Source organism: Rhinolophus hipposideros, assembly GCF_964194185.1.
Source record: "Rhinolophus hipposideros genome assembly, chromosome: 12".
Taxonomy (NCBI): Eukaryota; Metazoa; Chordata; class Mammalia; order Chiroptera; family Rhinolophidae; genus Rhinolophus; species Rhinolophus hipposideros.
Window position 1 is genome coordinate 34,316,203 of NC_138058.1, and position 14,367 is coordinate 34,330,569.

The 14,367-nt window shown below is 34.2% G+C and overlaps 1 protein-coding gene across 1 annotated transcript in view; it reads right to left on the reverse strand.

Annotated features, from left to right (window-relative positions):
• Positions 1 to 337: 337 nt before the first annotated feature.
• Positions 338 to 14,367, reverse strand: part of REL (REL proto-oncogene, NF-kB subunit) — a 33,754-nt gene continuing 19,724 nt past the window's right edge. The window contains exons 5-10 of the mRNA XM_081069045.1: positions 5,615 to 5,755; positions 4,175 to 4,279; positions 3,853 to 4,065; positions 3,214 to 3,282; positions 3,014 to 3,085; positions 338 to 1,953 (exon numbers count right to left, since the gene is read on the reverse strand). Of these exons, the coding sequence (XP_080925171.1) occupies positions 1,157 to 1,953; positions 3,014 to 3,085; positions 3,214 to 3,282; positions 3,853 to 4,065; positions 4,175 to 4,279; positions 5,615 to 5,755 (1,397 nt within the window). The 3' untranslated portion in view covers positions 338 to 1,156. The remainder of the gene's footprint in view (positions 1,954 to 3,013; positions 3,086 to 3,213; positions 3,283 to 3,852; positions 4,066 to 4,174; positions 4,280 to 5,614; positions 5,756 to 14,367) is intronic.

A 14,367-nucleotide genomic window follows, 5' to 3' on the forward strand; every position in this document is an offset into this window, starting at 1 on the left:
CTAAGACTGAAAGGACAACAACTTGACTTGGAAAAAAGTCCTGGAAGTACACACTGTTCCCTAATAAAGTCCTGTTCCCCTTCCCCAAACTTCTTCCTCTTAAAAACATGAATATAAACCTAAAATCATAAGCAATTTTAAAGGTATGGATTTACATAGTCCAAAATGTAGAGAACCTCCCATTGCCTAACTTATTATTTTAATGAAATTTTGATTTACATATAAATCTAAGAAACTCCAAGAAGCCTCAGAAAACCCCTTAGGGGTCACCTTGGCCCATGAGCCTCAAAAATAATAAGGAATTAATTTTTCCAATGACATAGCCATTACAGGGTTTACCTTAAATTTGCTTAAAAGCAAATATTAGTTAATTTATTAACTAAGAATACATTACAAAAGAAATATAAAAAAGCATTTTTGGAAAAACTAGAGCTTTGCTGTAATGTTCTCTTCATTCTGTTCTGGGAAAATGTGGTGCGACTCTAAAGATGGAATTCGCAACACATCCAGTATCAGGTCACACGTTTCAAAAGAAGAAACAGTAAAGCCCTTTTAAATTTCTATTTCAGAATTTTCCTTTTCTGAGTTTCCAATTTTGTATTCTACATACCAAAAATTGTGTGTGTGTTTTTTTTAATGGGAAAAATAATTTTTTTCAATATTTAATATGTCACAGATTCATCATATAGTTCTTAGACTCAAATAATGATTTAAAATATACTGAAATATGTACTAGTTTAAATAAACTTGCAGTACACATAGCATTCATGGCCTACAAAGTTTGTGTGGCTTTATCTACACTTGAAGCAAAAGGCCTGTGCATACTAAACTTTTTCCAACTTTTCCTAAAGTTGGGAAATGAGTTCATTACTCTCAGTGGCAGCTTCAGCACTAAGCATTTATCTTTTGTTATGTCTTGACAAATTCTCTGCCAACTAAATGAGAAGCTCCACAGCCAAGACTAACTATGACTGCCTGTGAGAGTAATCCCCTACATACACAAAGTTTTTGGAAAATCATTTCTCAAAAACAAAAACCAAAAAACACGTGTTTTGTACAGCCTTGGATGCAGAATTATAAAATGCTGCATCCATATAGGTAATATCAAAGTGGATGCAAATATTTAAACGGATTTAAATCTTGAACCATTGAAATCTTACAAGTTAACTTGAAAAAATTCATATGCAAATGAGTCATTCAATTGCTCATTCTGCATAGTGCCAATACCTGAATACTGACTACTTTGAACAAAACCGTGAGTGTTTGGATTAGAACCGTTTGAGGGTCCTGACTCATTTATCATGCCGTTATCTGCACAATTGAAGTCAGATACCTCAAACGCATCTGATTGTGAAACAAAAGCAGTAGTACCGGAACTGGTGCCTGCTGACAAACTGGAAGAGGACATCTGATGGAGCTGCCTCAAGTCCCTTGGGTCTAACACTGAATTACATGAGGGGTTTTCAAGAGTCATGCTCACAAGTCTCGGATTATCAGTCTCCCTCATGCCATCATTACTGGGCGTTATCATATTCACAGGGCAATTAGGCAGCATGTTGGCATCAGAAATACCATATAAGTCAGCTGGTGACACGGACGATGCTTCCATTCTGCCCATGTCATTAGTACTATTATAAATGCAAGCATTAGAAGCATTTAAATCACGCACAACAGGCATTTCCAGGAATGGTGGGATGCCCTGTGAATTAGAGGAAAGTGTCCCTGTTGAGAAACTACTCAGTGGATTTGTGTTGACTGAGCATGAGGTGGGGTGGGCCACTGAGGACCAGCTTGAAGAAGGCTGAGGCACCATGGAGGGTATGGCTGAAGCATGAGGAGACAATGTACTTGAGATGGACACAGATGAGGAATAGTAGGATTCTGCTTGAGTTGAAACTCCTGAAGGCCTGGGCATTTCTGTCAAAACTGCACCATGAGAAAACAAGTTTGACTCTGTGGAGGAGAAAACGTATTTTCACAAAACTGAAATGAACAAAATTATTAAAAGTACTATTTTTAAAAATTGCATAAAGACACTAATAAAGAACATTTTCAAGGAAACTGATGTAACATTTCAAATTAAAATGTTAAATAGCACTGAGATGTTTACATGAGCCCAAACTGAATTCTGGGACACCTGTACTACAAATACCTATAAAATAATATCGGTAAATTATTTTGGCACAAATAATTTCACTCCAGTTAAATATGAAAATCTACCTTCTGACGTCTGTAAAGGTATTTTTGGAAAGTGAAAGACAGGGACTCTAAATGGCCCCAAATCATTTCATATTCCCCACTTTTAGGAAAAACTGGAGGGATGGAGGAAACACTCATTAGGGATGATTGAAAAATCCACATAACTTTCTAAGATATATTAAAATATAACACTAGGGTACTACGAATTTCCAGTTAGAAAGAAATTAAAGATTCTGTGTTTATTTACACAGTACGTGACTGCTGTACACTACCAGGAAAAATAACTGGCGTAAGAATGTAAGAGGAAAAAGACTTTTAATTAACCCTGGTTGATGGATCTAAACCAGAAGTTGGCAACTTTTTTTTTATATATAGGGCCAGACAGTAAATATTTCAGGCTCTGTGGGCCATCCAGCCTCAGCTGGAACTATTCAACTCTGCCGCTGTGGTGCAAAAAAAGCAGCCATAGGCAATATGTAATCAAATGAGTATGGCTGTGTTCCAGTAAAACTGTATTTATAAAGACAGGCTACTGGCCAGATCTAATCCATTTCTTCCACGACATACACTAATTAGTAAAATTATCACCATATAAACAAAACGTAATTTCTCAAACAATAAATTCCCAAAACACAGTTTCTAACAGGAACTTCAGGAACCAAGATAAATTCATTCAACATTCAAAGCATGAAAACATTTGTAAGAATGTAAAATATCAAAGAAATAGTTTTATTCCTAAGAATGGAATTCTAATATATTGTGCAAAGCACTGGCCTTTCTGGTCACAAGGAATGCTCTATGGGGAATAAAATACCTTTTTTGATAAATCTTCCTTCTCCAGTTGATCCTAGGGGACCAGGTCTAGGTCTTTCAGGAAAATTAACTGCTGTGATAAAGTTTTTCCATTATTAAATGTAATTTGAATAATAACATTATCAATTAAAATTTGAAAAACTGAATAAAGCAAAAAACCCAAAATCTATTTGAATACAAATCAATTCAAAACATTCTTACCACAATCCTGCCACAGTTTCTGGAAAAGTAGAGTCGTTTTTTGTTTCTTTGCTTTATTGCCATAAGTATCTGGTTAGAAAGAAACCAGGAAAGCATGTGAATCATCATAGTATTATGCTTCATCTCCTTCAATAAATAAATAAATAGGTGTTTTATTCCTATATAGAAAATATTTTCAATAAGTATATAATATGGATTTAATAAATGTTGCAGAGTGCAACTGTAGGAAAGGATATTTGTCTTAGTTGGCAATAGTTTCATATTCATCTTGTTTTCTTATAATACCTATAAATCAACAATGTCAACTAATGCATTAAGGGCAGAAAAGGACCAAAATGGAGACCACTCTTTGACTGGCAAGTTTGCCATCTATAAGTAGGACACAGTAAGGACTAAAAAACCCCTAAAATATAAAACAGATTTTGATAAACAGACACTTTGAAATTATTCCAGATTTCTTACCTAAGAAAGAGATGCAAAGAGCATAAAGGTCAGTCAAAAATCAAATTAAAACTTTCAGGCAAAGAAACGTAAATTATGAAGAAAACATAATTATATTCCCACCTATCTTACAAGAAAACATTATTAGCAGGACTAACTTTAAGAAATATATAAAACACTACCACAAAGAAGTCGCACCTTTTTCATCTGGCAGGTATCTAAAATCCATAGATTCACTAACTTCCTGGTCAGAAGGTCTCCGCAACTGCATTTTCACTGTTACTGGTTCCGTTATAGCTTTGCAATATGGTGGAGTCTTGAAAACAATGGCTACTTGACGGTGTACATCAGCTTGTGAAAAGATACCTTTTGCTTCCCAATCATTCAACACAAACCGAACTTCTATGTCATCTAGTGAATATGAAAGCAAAGAAACATCAATGGGAAAGCAAAGTAAAATGTATCTATTAATACAAAATATATTCTGAATTCAATGAAACAAACAAAAATAAATAAATACCTTTCTGAACTTTGTCACAGAGTAGAAATATTTCATCTCCTCCTCTAACACTTCCACAGTTCTTGTTTACACGACAAATCCTTAACTCTGCAGTATTAGGAGCACCTAAATATGAAGGATTTTTTTTAAATGGGTTGCTACCTTAGGAATATATTTTATTCATTTTTGATGGAGAGAATTTTAGGAAAACAATTTATAGACTAAATAAAAGCTTTACTGTATAAGTAAATTAAGGACACTAAGTATAAGGTTGGTGCAAAATAAATTGCAGTTTAAAAGGTTAAAAACAATTACAAAAACCGGAATTATGTTTGCACCAACCTAATACATTAATCATCCACATCTGTCCCTTTCCTTTCTAACTACATTGCCCAACCTGGTATAGAGCCTTGTGACTTCATTTCTAGGCAATGACATGTCCTCTAATGAAATCTTCGTGCTTCTAAATTCTAATTCTTTCAACTGATCCTACACACTGTGATCAGATTAATCTTCTTTTTTTTTTGGCGGGGGGAGAGCGCAGACCACAGTGGCCTATGTGGGGATAGAACTGGCAATCTTGGTGTTATCAGAACCACGTTCTAACCAACGGAACTAATCAGCCACCCACAGATTAATGTGCTTAAATTATGACCACTATGGCAATGCAATTTTTATGCTTCCTATTATCTGGCCAATATTATTCCAATAACTCTCCTTGGCATTCAAAGCTCTCCATGATAAGAATACTCTGATCTACCTTTATAGCCCTATATCCCACTATCCTTGTACATGCAAAACAGGTATAGTCATATACCACTGGTGATCATATATAAGAATACACACACACACACACTGAGGGCAATTTCATACTCTTTTAAAACTATAAATATCTGTATCCTTTGATCTAGTATTTGCCAACATTTCTACTTCTGCAAATTTATGCTAGAGAGCTACATGTACACGCAGGATATTTATTACAGTATAATTTGTTAGAACAAAAAGAAAAAAATTGAGAAGGAAACAAACCAAATGTCTTGTAGTAGGGTAATTATGATATAGCTATATAAGGAAATATGCAGCTACGGAAAAAGAATAAGGTGCCTGAAAGGGAAAGAGGTTCAAGATATATTGCTAAAAAGAAAAAAAGTAAGTTTAAAAGGTCAGTGATGATTTTTTTTTAAAGTTGTCAAAAAGATATGTGTGAATGATGATGATGTATTTGTATATACATGAAGAAGAAACTGATGAAATATGTACCCTAGGACAGTGATTATCTTTGGAGAATGAGGTTAGAGGAGATTTACTATAGGAAAATAACCCTTGTTATTTATTTCAGGAATGTTGACTTTTACTTATAATAAACATACTGCTTTTCTAATTACCAAAATACTTTTAAAAATTAAACTATGTTAAAAAAAAAAAGCTAAGGCTACAAATACAAGACAATAAAGTACTTACGGTTGTCGTAAATTGGGTTAGAAACCACAGGAGGTAGAGTAGTTGTCAAATTACCATGTTCATCATGGAGGAAAACTTGGAAACACAATCTTACCACATTAAGGTCACAATCTTCAGTATCAAGCAGTTGCGCTTCAGGGACTGAATGGTACATTTAAAAAAAAAAAAAGAATGTAGAATAAGCACATAGAACTAAAATCCTGCTAGATCCTCCACCCTGCCCAATTTGTCCAATAACCCTGAGTAGCACCCAAATCTGCACTAACAAAAATAGAATGGTACACAATCTCAAAAACACCTGTTATCATTAGTATGTCATGTAGTCGTTATCTAACAGTATTTACTAAGTTATGGCCATGGTCAGGATGTAACTACCCCAGTCATCTAGAATTTAGAGAACAATCCCAAATTGACATTAATACTAACTTTTTACAAAGATGGTTGGTTGCAGGTTATATACAACAGAGAATAGGCATTCATTCATTAATTCAACAAGCATGTATTAATCTAGTTATTGTGTTAAGAACTATCTCCTAAACCTGTACAAGTATGACTATCATCCCCATTTTACAAATGAGGAACTGATTTTAAAGAGATGAAATTACTTTTCCAAAGTTTCACAGCTAAGAAGTAGTAGAGTAGGAATTCAAACTCAAGTCATTGAATCTAGAGTCCATGCTCTTAAAAACTGAACGTTATTAGAAAATTTTATGTTTTGTATAAAAATGACAAAAGGAATATCTACTCAAATTTAGATCAATATTTAGAGATAAAATACCAAGAGGATACTAGATGATATAATGTAGCTAGTTTCCATAAGAAATTTTACATGCAAAGACAAACCCTACAGCAGGAAAATTTTATAGTTCTAAAAAAAAAACAAAACCCCATTCTTTAAGAAATAATACAATGAGTTTGTTAAATTGATATATTGACATTTAAAGTTTTTAAAAAATCTTACATGATATCCTCTCTGCGTGCCTCTTCTAATCTATTATGGTTAAGTTCCATGAAGGCAGATTGAGTGTGTAATGCATGTTGCATCTCAACTAAGCATGGAACATAGTGGTTTACATATAATAAATATTTATCAAATACCAGGGGGGACAAAAAAATGTATACACATGACTTGTATTCATCTTTTGTTATCAGCATATATTATTACAATTTTAATACAGTTTTCTCCTTTCTTAAAATGTGGATAGATTTTTTGACACCCTCTGTAGTTCCTTAGTTCGTGAGTGACTGAAGAATTAAAGGCCTATTGAACAACCAAACATTTAGACATTTCCATAAGTTGCTGTAGAAAATAGTAAAGTAAAAATCAACAAAGGGAGGTTCTACTTTTGGTAATGGCAAGTGACATATGTAATTGGGACGAACTCTACCATGAGAACTAAAACAGGTGCACAAAATACGAAACAAAAATCCTCTAAAGGCATCAGAGAGCTAAGAAGATGATGAAGAATCATGGGCCCAAGATATGGAAGAAAGAAACTGTAAGAAAAACATTCCTGTTTCTCTCTACTCACTAGTCACCAACACTTCTGATGTATATGTGTTTTTTCATACATAGCAATTCTCCAAACTCTCAGGACACCAACTGTGTGTCCTACAATTTAACTCAATTCTGACACTAACCACCTGGAGTTTGTACCCACAAGTAAGGGCTCAAGCTCACAAAACTGCTCCTCCCCCCACACACTTAAGACACCAATCACAAGTCCAGGTTATCACCTGTGCTTCTGACTGGCTACAAATTGGGGTTCCATGACCCACTCCATGGGTTTGATAATTTGCTAGAATGACTTAACGAACTCAGGAAAACAATTTACATATTGGATTATCATTTTATTATAAAAGGCAACAATGCAGGAACAGCCAGATAGAAAAGGTGAAAACGGAAGGTATGTAGAAGTGGCAATGAGCTTTCATGCCCTCTTTGGGAATGCCACCCTCCCAGCACCTCTGCAGGTTCACCAACCCAGAAGCTCTTGAACCCCTTCAGTGAGGATTTTTATGGAGGCTTCATTTCGTAGATATGACTGATTAAATTAATGGCTACTGGTGATTAATTCAACCTCTAGTCCCTCCCTTTCCAGAGTTAAGTGGATGCGGTTGAAAGTTCCAACTCTAATAAGTGGTTAGCTCCTCTGGCAACCAGAGCCCCCTACCCCCTCATTCTTAGGGGTTTTCCAAAAGTCATCTCATTAACATAAACTTACCTATGGTTGAAAGGGGCTTGTTATGAAAACAAAGGACACTCTTTTCACCTTTTTTTACTCCTATCACTTAGCAAATTCCAAGGATTGCAGGAGCTCTGTGCCAGGAATGGGGATGAAGATCAAATACACAGTATTTCTTATTATAAATCACAGTATCACAAAAATCCAGAGAGGTAAATTCAAAAGAAGCAGCCTCTTTTTTCCAGATATAGTCTGCCATTTTGTAAGAGGTATGGCTAAGAGGATAAGAAGTTGAGATGAACTCTCAATAAGACTGTAGGGGAAAAATAGATGGGTCTGCCAAGGATGGAGAACCTAATAAATGCCCAGTGCTTTTGTTGGGGCCTCAGAGCTGTACCCTAGGAGTGAGGGTGAACTGGAAAGATACTAGACCTCACAGGGATGAAAAACTAGTTTCAAATAACCTAAATCATTCACTGATTTTAAGTAATCTGGGAGTGCTAGTATGAATAGCCACCTATAGCAAGAAAAATTTCTGAAGGGAGATAACACCTTAAGCCAAAAATCTTTACAATTTTTCAAATATGATGACTGGTATTCTATATGACTGGTCTATTTTAAATAAACAGGCATACGAGGAGACAAAATAAGGTGAATTGAAAAGAAAAGAAAAGAAAAGAAAAAAGAAAAGAAAAGAAAAGAAAAGAAAAGAAAAGAAAAGAGAAAAGGAAAAGAAAAGAAAAAACAGACTATAGAAATAGACCACAAAGTATCCAAATACTGAAGTTTGCAGAAACACGACTTAAAATCATTATACTTAATGTATTCAAGGAGTTAAAAGACAAGATTGCAAGTTTATTAAAGAAACTGAAACCATTAAAAAGGGATCAAATTCTAGAACTGAAAAATACAATAAACTGAAATTAAGAATATTTACTTGAAACCTGTATAATTTTACTACACAATGTCACCCTAATAAATTTAATAAAAAAAGAACATCATCAAATTTATCAACTGTTTTATAAAAAACTTTTTGTGTCTTACCTCTCTATACCCCAAGGAATAAAATCTATTTACTAATATTTTCTACCAAGAGTTTTTAAAGTGTTGATTTAAAGTCTTTAATCCATTATCATCTGATTTTTGTATATGGTGAGAGGTAGGAAACCCAACATAAATAAATAACCATTTTTTTTCAGTTTCATGTATCAAATATTTCCTCTTTCTCTTGATCTGACATGCTGCCTCTATCATATACAAATGCGTCATATTTTCTTAGATCTGTTTTGGGTTCTTAATTCTACTCCACCAGTCCATCTGTCCATTGTTACCCCAGTATCACACTGCCTTAATTAATACTTTCTTCATAATAAACCCCAATATTTGACAAGGTCAGTTTCTCATCACTATTCCTCCTCTATAAAGTGTCTTCCTTTTCCTGTTGGGAATCATCTTATCATATATTTAATGAAAAATCTTGTTGGGAGTTTGTCTGGAATTGCACTGAATTGGTTTATCAATTTTGGGGCGGGGGGAAATGCCATCTTTATAATATTGACATTAGAGAACATGATATACCTTTCCATCAAATTAGATGTTCTCTATACCTCATAATACAATTTTCTAATTTTCCCTAAAGAAATCTTGATAATTGTTTCTTTCATGTGTTGCTATGTACTTCATATTTTCTAACAATATTTCCTTTAATTATTTGTTGCCGATGTATAGAAACAAAACTGATTTTTGTATATTAATTTTACATTGTTCATCATTTTAAGTTTGTTATTTAAATAATCTATTTGTATATCCTTTTGAGTTTTCACTGTAAATAACAGCTGCCCATAATTACAGCTTTATTTCCTCATTTCAATCAGATCACACTGCACTGGCTACATACAATCTCCACTACAATGCTGAGCAGAAGTGGCGAGAGTGCACATCCTTTTCTCACTCCGAATTTCAAAGCGAATGCTTCTGATGTTTCCTCCACTGAGGAAAATGCTCACTGTAGGCTTTTTAATATATACATTATCATTTTATAATGCAAAATGTGGTATTTTATTCTGTAGTGTAAAAAATGGCACTCAGTTTTAACTTATGCGAAAATCTAGCAAAAGGAAGAATAAGACCAATCAAATTCCTCTGAAACTAGTTTAAAATTTCCCTTTAGACTTAATCAAAAGGACTCAAGGTAAAAATTGTTCTCCTTAATATATCTTTAGAAATAAATATTACTCCTTAGTCCTCAGAGCAGTGTGTATGTGTAATAAGAACTTCATTTTTATCAAAAAGTTATTATCACGATGTATTTTCTTTTGAAAGTAGGGATTACATTTTTAAAATCAATTATAACATCTACTAGCTCTAGAAATGTGACATTTCTAAAATTTGAAGGCTGTGACAATTCTAAAATTCAGTTAAATATTACTGAAAAAAAAGTAAGCAACAGGACAAAAATACACAGTATATAGAGTAACCATTTTAAGAGCTATGCCTCATTTAAGAAAAAAATATAAAGTTTAGTTATAATTTATTTAATTTGTTACTTAAAAGATATAGATTATCCCATAAATACATATATATAATACAAGCTAACATTTAAGTGTCCATGTGCCAGGCAAAGGCAAATGGTCACAGCAGTCTATCATTAAGTTACTTCTTTCAACATATTTATTGAGCTTCCATTCTGGGATACAAACTGAAATAAATGCCAGATACAGGATTGAAAAAGACAGTGTTTACCCTTCGTGAGATTAGTATCTGGGTGAGAAACAGGGACATAAACTAAAATTATATAATGTAACATGAAAAGTCTTATAATGGGATAATGGTCAAGGAGTATGAACACATAAAAAGAGTGCCCCAAGTTCTGCCTAGTGGTAATCAAAGAAGGCTTGGAAAACTAACATGACTGCAATGAAGAAAGGATAATGAAGCACAAAAACCTTTTCTTCCTTCTTGCTTTTTAAGCTTTAGGTTTTAAGCTGTGAGGAAAGGCTCTTATATCTTATTTTCTTGTATTAAACCAGACTTCAGAGATAAGAATCTATGTTAGAAACTATGTGTCTTTTTAAACGGTACTCCCTTTTAGACTACCATTAAAAAATAATTCCTCCAAACTCAACTGCAAAACAGTCTTAGTGCTCTCGTAACAACTCAATGTCCTCTGTACATGGAAAAATCATAAAATGCCTAAGAAAATGGAATTGCAAATTTCTTGTCAAAATCCTATGGATTTTAATCATGGAATACTAGAATTCCTTGTATGTCATTAATTACATGGCCAGAAAATGTGAATTAAATTAAATTTTGCAGTAACAGTCCTCTGTGAAATCTAACTGGCATTCTTTTGTTCCAGTGAAGTGGACGCTGAGAAAATTTGGTAATGGAGGCTTTAAAGTCCTCACCCAATTTAGACTTTAGCACATATTACAAAATTTGAACAATATTTCACATGAAGCCTCAAGTTTAACACTACTTGATTGCTATATATCCCATTTGCAATAGATAATTCCTGTTTTAAAGAACTAATTGCAAAAAGATAAGGACAGGCCTTAAAACATACTAGATGATGCAGTACTCAAAATAATCCTATGCAGAGTAAGAATAATTTTTAATAGTCTTTGTATTCTCATCTGATGTTTGATCTTTAGAGAACATACTGTCACAATGAGATAGCATCAGTCTATAGACTAGAATTTGTAGATCCTATTCTGCTAAACATTTCCAATTCCACTGTTTCTGTATATCATAAATGTGTAACACAAAACAAAGTCAGCTACTCTCTTGTGATTCTTGACCAGTAGAATTTTCCTATGTTAAGTGATAAATCTACAAAAAATATCAGTTCAGCTTTGACAAATTCCTATATAAGTGGCATAATTTGAACTAGTATCTCCTGAAAATAATATAAACTACCAAAGAAAGGATAATTCTACAGTTGAGTTCAGGTCATTTTAATTAGATTTTAGTGTCTTGAGTTTTTTCAGGGGGGTGAAATTCGACTGTTTTGTTTAGTATTAAAAAAAGCACATTTTAGGTTTTATTCCAATATTCTAGAAAAAACAATAAAATAATTAATATTTCTATTATGAAAACTGCACTAGAATAGAGAATGAGGCCTACTCCAATCATCCTATTTAAATGTGTAGTCTGTCTCCTTAGGTATAGATTTCCCAGCTCCTTACATTGCTGTTTTGTTCCCTTCCTTAGCATTTTTACTAATAAATCACATAATATATTTAATTAGTAAATTTTTAAATTGTTGGTCTCTCTCCACTAGAATATAAACTCTTCAAAGGCAGGAATTTCTTTCTGTTTTGTTCACTGACTTATCCCAAGCACCTAGAACAAACTAGGACTAATGAGATAAAAATCTGTTGAATGAATGAATGCATAAGTAGTTAAAATGATTAACCTACTGCATATAGGTAGGAAACTCATTACCTCAAGGCACTTATCTGTGGAGACAGATATTTAATGTAACAGTAATACAAATACATTGTTTAGGTGCCAAAGTGAAACGTAAGCAAGTTCCGCATAGACCCTGTCCACAATGAGCATGAAACTCATCTTAGAAGACAACTGCTGAAGAATTAAATGATCCAATAGATGTCACAAAGCTTTTCATGATTAATTGCTGAGTGTTGGTATAATGAGGAAGATATTACCCTGGGCTGAGAGAAATAAAAAGGCTTTCAGGACATTTCAGGTAAGGAAAACAACTTGATTATTTTTGGTAGACAAGTACAAACAAGGTATGTTCATTCACGTGTTCATTTATTCTTTCAAAAAATTTTAATTAAGCCTCTACCATGTGCCAGACACAGGCTAGGTGCCAGAGATGCATATAAGACAGTTCCTGCCCTCCAGAGTCTCATGATTTAGTGAAGGAGAAACATGTAAACAAAGTTAGAACAAACCATATTAGCAATGTGTACAACATCTTTGGAAAACAGAGAATATTTCACTATGTTTGGGAAGGTCAAGGAAAGCTTGAAAGAAGTGACCCTTAAAGTTGAAGCTTGAGCAGAAGAATTCACCAAGCAGATCAGGGCACTCCATGCAAGGGAAATGCATGTATAAAGGCACAGTGGCAAGAAAGAATATGGCTCTTCTAACATGGCAAATAGTTCAGAATGGCAAAAATAAAGCGTGCATGTGTACTCTCAGTGTTCGAGGAAGGAGAGATAAGAAGTTGAGGCAGAGGATGAAAGATGGAGATGAAGCTGGAATGGAAAAAAAGGATCAGATTATGAAGGGCTTTGAATGCCATGCTTGAGAAATTGAATTTAGCAAGTAGATCAGAGTATCTTAAAGTATGGTCCAGGGTCACCTGCATTAGAATCATGTATGGCAGAAATCTTCAAATTGTAATTTGGGACCATTGGTCATAAAATTAATTTAGTGGGTTGGATAAGCATTTTGAGGGGAAAAAAGAAATGGAATGGAAAGGAATGGAATAGAGGATGTACTACATGTAGTAAGAGTATTGGTTTTTATCTTTGTGTGCACATATTATGTATTGGGCAGAGATATAAATCTATTTCCCTCTCTGAGTCACAGTCAAATAAGAAACATCGACGTAGGTGCTTGTTAAAATGTAGAGTTGCAGGCCCCCAGACCTATCAAATTGGTGGGATTGTAGCCTGGAATCCACTTTTTAAACAAGTAATGTGGGATTCCTATGCACATTCGAACTGAGAACCACGGCTGAAGATTGTTTGGAGCCACTGAAGAGTGATAAGCAGAGTTCTGCAATGATTCATACTGGTTTTAGAAGGATCTTTTTGGATGCAGCATGTATAAGCTGCTTGGAGGAAGATCAAGAACAGAAGCAGGGACACAAGTTTAGATGCTATCAAGAATGGTCCAGGCTGAAAATGATGCAAGCTTACAGTCCTACAGTGACACTGAGAAAACTGAAGAAGTTGGACTGAGAAATGGTCAGGGAGGTGAACAAAACAGTTTTTCTGGAATAGTGAAGGGTTCATGAAGAGGAGCAGTGGAAAACAAGGTATGAAAAATCTGCTGAAGCTACAGCGTTTCCCCGAAAATAAGACCTAACCAGACCATCAGCTCTAATGTGTCTTTTGAAGCAAAAATTAACATAATATATAATTAAATGACCCAATAGATGAGACCCGGACTTATTTTACCATACTATAAGACAGGACCCTGTCTTAAAAGTCTGGGTCTTATATTAATTTTTGCTTCAAAAAACGCATTAGAGCTGATGGTCCGGTCAGGTCTTATTTTCAGGGAAACACAGTACACGTGGACGACTTTGAATTCAGGGCCATTTAGTCTTTCAACTATTTAAAGAGTCATTGCAACTTTTTAAGCACAATGTGTAAAAGCACTGTTCCAAGATTATTCTAATGGGAGGAAAAACTACAACTCAAATTATGAGATAAATTCCTAAACTAGAGAGATAGCAAAAAGGCTAGGGGAAGGAATGGGTGTTAAATAAACAACTAAACAACAACAGAAAACACAAATACTGTGAAGGATCAATTGGCAGGATTGTTCCTTCCCCAAATCTGTATTCATCTAACAGCGTAGGAG